The sequence below is a fragment of the Salvelinus sp. IW2-2015 genome, linkage group LG14 (assembly GCF_002910315.2).
Source record: "Salvelinus sp. IW2-2015 linkage group LG14, ASM291031v2, whole genome shotgun sequence".
Classification (NCBI taxonomy): domain Eukaryota; kingdom Metazoa; phylum Chordata; class Actinopteri; order Salmoniformes; family Salmonidae; genus Salvelinus; species Salvelinus sp. IW2-2015.
The window spans coordinates 5,808,517-5,817,722 of NC_036854.1; the positions used below are offsets into that span (position 1 = coordinate 5,808,517).

At 41.8% G+C, this 9,206-nt stretch overlaps 1 protein-coding gene across 4 annotated transcripts; it reads right to left on the reverse strand.

Moving 5' to 3' along the window:
- Positions 1-323: 323 nt before the first annotated feature.
- LOC111972917 (protein DEK-like) lies at positions 324-9,178 on the reverse strand. 4 transcript variants are annotated; one of them, XR_011480846.1, is made up of 4 exons: positions 9,034-9,139; positions 4,884-8,733; positions 1,645-4,571; positions 324-761 (listed from the first exon to the last, which is right to left on the reverse strand). XR_011480846.1 is itself a non-coding variant. In XM_070446469.1 (4 exons), exons 2-4 carry the CDS (start codon positions 4,954-4,956, stop codon positions 651-653), a joined length of 339 nt encoding a protein of 112 aa, XP_070302570.1. In that variant the 5' UTR covers positions 4,957-8,733; positions 9,034-9,131; the 3' UTR covers positions 324-650. The 4 variants fall into 4 exon arrangements, 2 of the variants coding, with proteins under 2 accessions (XP_070302570.1, XP_023855796.2); XR_011480847.1 differs by having other exon boundaries at positions 1,645-1,799; positions 7,880-8,733; positions 9,034-9,136; XM_070446469.1 differs by having other exon boundaries at positions 1,645-1,799; positions 9,034-9,131.
- Positions 9,179-9,206: the final 28 nt, after the last annotated feature.

Here is a 9,206-nt window from a genome sequence, read left to right on the forward strand (position 1 = left end):
AAGAGAATGCGTCATCTTGTTATGGGAGGAGGGGGAGATGAAGGGAGAGCAAAGGAGCATTACTCCAAGCAGTGGGGCCTAAGGGCAGGGCTGCTGGGCAAGCTAATTGTCTTGTCTCATCTGCTGTACTTATCCACAACAAATCCAAATTGAGTCTCGAAAGGTGTCGTTTCCAGTTGATTAGTAAACATCTATAACATTCTGTGGATCACAATGAAAATTCACTCTGTGGGGATTTCTCTAAATCTTATTTGGGTAGTGCTTATAAATAATGCAATGTGTGTACACTGTACAGTAGAGAGGAGCACCATAAACCAAATCAGTACAGTACAATAAATACTTTATTTACAAAACTTAGGCAAGTAAAACAAATAAATTGTATGAAATTGTATAGTATTTAAACAGTCTGAACATGTATGTAAAAAATATCAATGAAAGGTCCAGGAAAGGCATATACAGGAATCCCAGAGTCTTTGTCACGATATCAACTATGTTTTCCTGAGATCATTGATTATAATGTTATCTGTCAAAGCTATGAATATGGTGTAACAGTATAACTTTAGACCGTCCCCTCGCCCCGACCCGGGCGCGAACCAGGGACCCTCTGCACACATCAACAACAGTCACCCACGAAGCATCGTTACCCATCGCTACAATGGCTTGATTAAAACCCTGGGTTGTAAAGAAATCCCCTCTTTCACTGTCTGCTTGATGATGTCCTTCTTGTTAGACAGGTCATACCGGGGGCACATCTCAAACACCTAAAAGAGATCACACAATGGAAGATAATGATCTACACAAAAATATTTTAAGGACAATTCCACCCTTTTTCAACATCAAATTCATCATCTCCAGCACCACCCCAACATTAACATATCATATCCAGCACCACCCCAACATTAACATATCTCCAGCACCACCCCACCATTAACATATCTCCAGCACCACCCCACCATTAACATATCTCCAGCACCACCCCACCATTAACATATCTCCAGCACCACCCCACCATTAACATATCAAATCCAGCACCACCCCACCATTTAACATATCATATCCAGCACCACCCCACCATTAAACATATCATTCCAGCACCACCCCACCATAACATATACTATCCAGCACCACCCCACCATTAACATATCAGATCCAGCACCCCCACACCATTAACATATCATATCCAGCACCACCCACCATTAACATATCAATCCAGCACCACCCACCATTAACATATCATATCCAGCACCACCAACCATTAACATATCATATCCAGCACCACCCCACCATTAACATATCATATCCAGCACCCCCCCAACATTAACATATCATATCCAGCCCCACCCAACGTTAACAATATCATATCAGACCACCCCAACATTAACATATCATATCCAGCACCACCCCAACATTAACATATCATATCCAGCACCACCCCAACATTAACATATCTCCAGCACCACCCCAACATTAACATATCTCCAGCACCACCCGAACAGCGGATTTCTGTTTTGGAGTAAAAAATGATAGAAGATAAGTGTTTCCGATGACATCATCCGGAGAGAAGGATTACATCATCTGGTGTGCAGAATGTGATTTTAAGTCAAATCTGGAAATTTGAATAACGTTGGATATATGTCCTCTTACTCTATTGTAGATTTGCTTCATTGTCACATCCGCCAGGTCTGTGTATTTCAGCAGTGTCTTCACTCTCTCGCTCAGCTGGCAGTCTGTTGGAGGCTTCCTGATCATCTTAACCAATGGCTCGTCGTCTGAGCTGTCACCAGACTCATCCACCAAGCCTGATTATCAAATTACATAATTAAATCAAATTAGATTGCAAATTCATAAATTGTAACATAGTTTCTAAATCACAGGCCTAATCCTAATTCCTACAAAGCACGCCTGGCTCTGGCCTGGGATGGGACAAAGTCCCCTTATTTGAGATTACAAGGGGGAAATGTTAGATGGGATGTGCACTGTATTCTGACTGACACGGGGATATGTCAAGAGCTTGACATTAACTTTTTTAGCCACTTGTCCATCGGACAAGTAGGACAAAAGCTGAAGTTACTTGTCCCAAAGAAAAAAAAGGTCTGTAATGCCAACAGCCAAAAGGGTGACTGAAAATTAGTGAAGTACATAGGAGGGATCTGAAATAATTTTTTGGGCTTGCCCATTGACGATGTTATCGCCTCTAGCGGCCATTCCAATTTTATTGTATTTCTGTACAAAAAAAAGTCGAGCTCGCATGTTACGTACGCTATCCTGCCTCTCGTGGGCTCGTGAAATACTAAACGAATTGTGTGATGGGTGGGAATGTGCAGATTTCACCATTCCCTTCTCCGGCCATTGTATTGGGCAGTTTAATGTCTCAGTCCCTGGAGCAAACACGTTGTGCTATCCATGAGCATGAGTACAGGACATCAATAAGCTGCTCCCAAACAATTTAAACCAGCGTCAGGAAATTGAGTCTATCATAGTTCCCGTGGGATTCAATGACATTATGAAGGGCAGCTCAGAACAGCTGAAAATTGATTTTAAAGAACTGATTGGGCCACTACTTGACACCAACAAACGGACCATAATATCTGTCTCCCTCCCTAAATCGTGGCATTGAATGGTTCAGCAGACTTTTAGCCCTCCATAACTGGCTTCGAGACTAGTTGTCATAATGCTACAGCAAATGTACATTATCCCAGGGGCGTTGGAAGACACAATGTAAGTAACCTAATTTATTTCCCTCTTACTGCCCTGAATGCCTCTGCTGATCCCACAGCTTATGTATGCAGTAATCATGTGCTTATGAACCAGAGTGATACTGTTAGCACTGAGGCGGTGTGCCCTAGTTGGAAGTCCACTGTGTGCAGCTCACCCTGCACTAACATAAATAACATGAGCATGTCTACCTCTGCTAAGCTTCCCAGTAAAGCAATAAAAACAATCAAGCATCCAAGAAAAGTGCAACAAATAGCCCACGTTAACATATGTAGCTGAAGAAACAAGGTTCATGAAATCAATAATTTGCTAGTAACAAGTGACATTCATATTCTGACAATCTCTGAAACTCACTTAGAGGATACAGTGGTTATAAGAGCTACAGAAAATACGGAAATGCCAAAGTTGGAGCTGTGGCCGTTAATATTTAGAACCCCATTTCTGTAAAGCTTAGAGAGGATCTCATGTTAAATAATGTTGAAGAAATATGGCTACAGGTTCATCTGCCTCGCCTAAAGCCCATTCTGGTGGGAAGCTGCTATAGACCACCAAGTGCTAACAGTCAGTATCTGGATAACATATGTGAAATGCTTGATAAGGTATCTGATATCAACAGAGAGGTATATTATCTGGGTGATTTAAATATTGACTAGCTTACATCAGGCTACCCACTCAAGAGAAAGCTTCAAACTGTAACTAGTGCCTGCAACCTGGTTCAGGTTATCAGTCAACCTACCAGGGTAGTTACAAACAGCACAGGAATGAAATCATCAACATGTATTGATCACATCTTTACTAACGCTGCAGAAATGTACTTTGAAGCAGCATCCAAATCCATCAGATGTTGTGATCACAATATAGTAGCCATGTCTATGAAAACCAAAGTTCCAAATACTGGGCCTAATATAGTGTTTAAGAGGTCATACAAGTTTTGTAGTGATTCATATGTTGTAGATGTAAAGAATATTTGTTGGTCTGTGGTGTGTAATGAAGAGCAACCAGACGCTGCACTTGACACATTCATGAAATTGTCGTGAGGTTGTGTGTTCGAATCTCATCATGGACAACTTTAACATTTTAGCTAATTAGCAACTTTGTAACTCTACAAATACTTTTAAACTACTTTGCAACTATTTAGCATGTTAGCTAACCCTTCCAATAACCCTTTTAACTAACCCTTCCCCTAACCTTAACCCTATAATTAACCAAAGCAACAATAAATTGGAATTCGTATCATGTCCTAAGTTTCACAAATTTATAGCAAAATGTATACGAATGTTACATATTGTACGAATTTCAATTCGTAACATATCATACGAATTGTAATCACAAATTAATACATACCATACGAAACATATCACACTAATTCAAATGTTTCGGATTTATGTACAGAATAATACAAAATGCTCTGAGACCAGGTTGCATTGGCTATCTGTGTGTATGTGTGCTGAAGAGGTCGCAGATGGAACGAGTGACTCACAGTCAACGAGCCTCGCTGGTTGTGTGTCTTATGGGGTGTAAATCATCGTGGGCTCCAGAGCAATTGTGCTGTCCTCAGAACTGGATAATTATAAATTGATTCACATTTTTGCCTAGGCTACTATATGCGTTGTAGGTTGCCCATTGATATAATAATATGAAAATTGGCCTAGCCCAACTACGCATTATTTATTTCATAACCTTTCGTCAGCTGTAGGCTAACTTTTCTTTTGACTCATTCGATTTTTCTTATCAGGGCCGTCTGATAAGTCTGAAGAATCGTCTGTTATCTCCTGTAACGCTTCCGATATATAGTCAGGACCCGAAGTCTCATCCCATCTCTCAATGGAGTCATGGCTGTGATCTCTTGGAAACTGCTGCAATGAAGTCATCAGAACAGAACAATTATGAAGGCTTCAATGTAAAACTTCTAATTACAAACTGCTAACATAATAGAAATGACAAACACACTTCAATTGAACTATAGCTGGCTCTTGTGATCTGGGTGGGTATATGAAAAGTGGAGCATGACAGTCTTTCCTTGATAATGACCATCTAATGTTGATTATTGGCATTATTCAAAATATTTGGGTCTATTGCAGATATGTCTGACAACATTCAACTCCTCCTTAATTGCCTCCTATTTTTTTACCACCACATCTAATATCTTCTCTTTCTTCACAACATACTCTGATGGCAGAGAAACTGGCAGAAACGACCAAGGCAGCACCGGTCTGGCGTCAGATTCCACCTGTAAATCATAAGATCAACATGTACCAATACAATGGTGACATGATGTTATATTCATTTTGTGTAAATTAATCACGGGATATTCCGAGACTCAAAGTAATTATTATAGAGAACTTGCCTTTAATGCCTTCTTATTGTCATAAGTACTGTCTGTCACAAGTTCGGGTCGTTTTTCCTTTGGCCCATCATCACAGGGTCCAGCAGAACCGACCTCGGGCCTCATCTTTCCCTCCCACACCATACGGACCTAGCCATGACATGGTGGTCAAATAGAAAGATACCTGTCCTCCTGAACCCATCATTCACAGTCCTCTCAGTTTCAAAAGCATCCTATGTCTGCTTCAACACTGTGGCACCTGGCAAAGTCCCTATAAGAAGGGGGGATGTCACAAGCATGCCTGAAAAACTCAGCCTTGAAGAGCCCAAAGAACTCCATGGTTAGTGGCTGCAGGACAGGGGGAAAGTCTGGTGGCAGGTAGATACTGAACAATATCACACCATCACTGCCTGCTTCATTGATAATATCAGAGTCCAGTAGATCTGTTTCTCCTTTGACAAACAGCACAAGCGGACAGTCCTTCACGGGGAAAAAATAAATAAATGATACCACCCTTTGAAAAATGTTTTGTCCAAATCCCCAGTTTCAGATGAGTAGTGGAACACTTCATCAGGGTAAGCTGAATCAAATAAGTTGAGGTTAGACATTTGGTCTGACACTTTGAAGAAGACGCTGGATGGTATAGCATCTGCAGCAGCGTTGTAGCAGGCCATTAGTGAACATTTGCCCCGTCTGCTTGACCTCTGCCCATCTGGAGACAACATACTTTACAGCTATAGATTTGTCTGGGTTTAAGCTTTAAATTGTATGACTCTAGGGTCACATCAAGGAGTTTAAAGTAGCGGGTGACTAGAGGAGAGGTAAAGAGTGCTTCGTCCCTTGAGCTAACAGTAGTCACTATAGAACTTCCCACAATCGGTCAACTTAAGATATTTCCTTTGGGTGCAGTGTGCTTTCTTTCTGTAATGTAACGTAAAGTCTATTAAAACAATAACCAACAACCCCAAGTCATAAAATAACCATATACCTCAAATACATAGCTAGGTTGGAGTTATAGAGGCGGCAGATAGCCTAGTGGTTAGAAAGGGTAGAAATGTTGCTGGATTGAATCCCCGAGCTGACAAGGTAAAAAATCTGTCGTTCTGCCCCTGAACAAGGCAGTTAACCCACTGTTCCCCGGTAGGCCGCCATTGTAAATAAGAATTTGTTCTTAACTGACTTGCCTAGTTAAATAAAGGTTAAATAAATAAATAAAATATAATGACTTGAAGAGATTTAATGCAGTGATTAAAAAAATAGATATATTTTTATTTAACCAGGTATTTAACCCTTTATTTAACCAGGTAGGCTAGTTGAGAACAAGTTCTCATTTACAACTGCGACCTGGCCAAGATAAAGCAAAGCAGTGCGACACAAACAACAACACAGTGTTACACATGGAATAAACAAGCTTACAGTCAATAACACAATACAAAAAAAAGAATGTCTATATACAGTGTGTGCAAATGGCGTGAGGAGGTAAGGCAATAAATAGGCCATAGTAGCAAGTAATTACAATTTAGCAAATTAACACTGGAGTGATAGATGTGCAGATGATGATGTGGAAGTAGAAATACTGGTGTGCAAAAGAGCAGAAAATTAAATAAAAACAATATGGGGATGAGGTAGGTAGATTGGATGGGCTATTTACAGATGGGCTATGTACAGCTGCAGCGATCGGTTAGCTGCTCGGATAGCTGATGTTTAAAGTTAGTGAGGGAAATATAAGTCACCAGCTTCAGCGATTTTTGCAATTCGTTCCAGTCATTGGGAGCAGAGAACTGGAAGGAAAGGAGGCCAAAGAGGTGTTGGCTTTGGGGATGACCAGTGAGATATACCTGCTGGTGCGTGTGCTACGGGTGGGTGTTGTTGTCGTGACCAGTGAGCTGAGATAAGGCGGAGCTTTACCTAGCAAACACTTATAGATGACCTGGAGCCAGTGGGTCTGGCGACGAATATGTAGCGAGGGCCAGCCGATTAGAGCATACAGGTCGGAGTGGTGGGTGGTATATGGGGCTTTGGTGACAAAACGGATGGCACTGTGATAGACTGCATCCAGTTTGTTGAGTAGAGTGTTGGAGGCTATTTTGTAAATGACATTGCCGAAGTCGAGGATCGGTAGGATAGTCAGTTTTACCAGGGAATGTTTGGCGGCGTGAGTGAAGGAGGCTTTGTTGCAGAATAGAAAGCCAATCTAGATTTAATTTTGGATTGGAGATGTTTATAATGAGTCTGGAAGGAGAGTTTACAGTCTAGCCAGACACCTAGGTATTTGTAGTTAACCACATATTCTAAGTCAGAACCGTCCAGAGTAGAACAGGAGGGCTTCTTAAAGAAAAACTAACAGGTCTGTGAGAGACGGAATTCTTACTGGTTGGTAGGTGATCAAATACTTATGTCATGCAATAAAATGCAAATTAATTACTTAAAATCATACAATGTGATTTTCTGGATTTTGTTTTAGATTCCGTCTCTCACAGTTGAAGTGTACCTATGATAAAAAATTACAGACCTCTACATGCTTTGTAAGTAGGAAAACCTGCAAAATCGGCAGTGTATCAAATACTTGTTCTCCCCACTGTATATACAGAGAACAGAGTCGGCCCGAGAATTGAACCCTGTGGCACCCCCATAGAGACTGCCAGAGGTCCGGACAACAGGCCCTCCGATTTGACACACTGAACTCTGTCTGAGAAGTAGTTGGTGAACCAGGCGAGGCAGTCATTTGAGAAACCAAGGCTGTTGAGTCTGCAGATAAGAATACGGTGATTCACAGTCGAAAGCCTTGGCCAGGTCGATGAAGATGGCTGCACAGTACAATCTTTTATCGTTTAGTACCTTGAGCGTGGCTGAGGTGCACCCGTGACCAGCTCGGAAACCGGATTGCACAGCGGAGAAGGTACGGTGGGATTCAAAATGGTCGGTGATCTGTTTAACTTGGCTTTCGAAGACTTTAGAAAGGCAGGGCAGGATGGATATAGGTCTATAACAGTTTGGGTCTAGGGTGTCACACCCTTTGAAGAGGGGGATGACCGCGACAGCTTTCCAATCTTTAGGGATCTCGGACGATACGAAAGAGAGGTTGAACAGACTGGTAATATGGGTTGCAACAATGGCGGCGGATAATTTTAGAAAGAGAGGGTCCAGATTGTCTAGCCCAGCTGATTTGTACGGGTCCAGGTTTTGCAGCTCTTTCAGTACATCTGCTGTCTGGATTTGGGTGAAGGAGAAGCTGGGGAGGCTTGGGAAAGTAGCTGCGGGGGGTGCGGAGCTGTTGGCCGGGGTTGGGGTAGCCAGGAGGAAAGCATGGCCAGCCTTAGGGAAATGGTTATTGAAATTCTCTGTGGTTTATTTATCGGTAGTGACAGTGTTACCTAGCCTCAGTGCAGTGGGCAGCTGGGAGGAGGGGCTCTTGTTCTCCATGGACCTTACAGTGTCCCAAGATTTGGAGTTAGAGCTACAGGATGCAAATTTCTATTTGAAAAAGCTAGCCTTTGCTTTCCTGACTGACTGTGTGTATTGGTTCCTGACTTCCCTGAACAGTTGCATATCGCGGGGACTATTCGACGCTATTGCAGTCAGCCACAGGATGTTTTTGTGCTGGTCGAGGGCAGTCAGGTCTGGAGTGAACCAAGGGCTATATCTGTTCTTCTCTGGAGGTGGTATTGCCTATCACGTGGTCTGGTATACCGCTAGAAAACAAAAAAAAGATAGAATTAGATGTTTTAAAATCCAATGGCTATTCTGTAGAGATTGACTATGAAAGTCTGCAATTGGGCTGCTGGCTTTCCTGAATTGGCTTGCTCGACTAACGTTTAGCAGACAGACTCGTTCTCAAGACTATAGAAAGCTGCATTCATTACTATCGTGTAGATCTAACCTTTATTTTTTCTTAATCCTTCGAAATTAATTTATTTTGTCGGTAGATTGATAGTTCGACGTGCAATTATATTTGATTTTGCAATGTATAATTAATTGATCACTGTACTTACATTGCAAAAAGCCATGCCCGCTCCTGAATCGGTTGTTGACGATTTTATCATTACGTGCCTGCTGCGTGATGACGACATCAACTAGCGTCTCAGCTAACGATATCAAAATGATACAAGTTGCTAATTTCATGTTGCTAATCAAGAATCGCATTACTACCTAATATCAAAAAGTA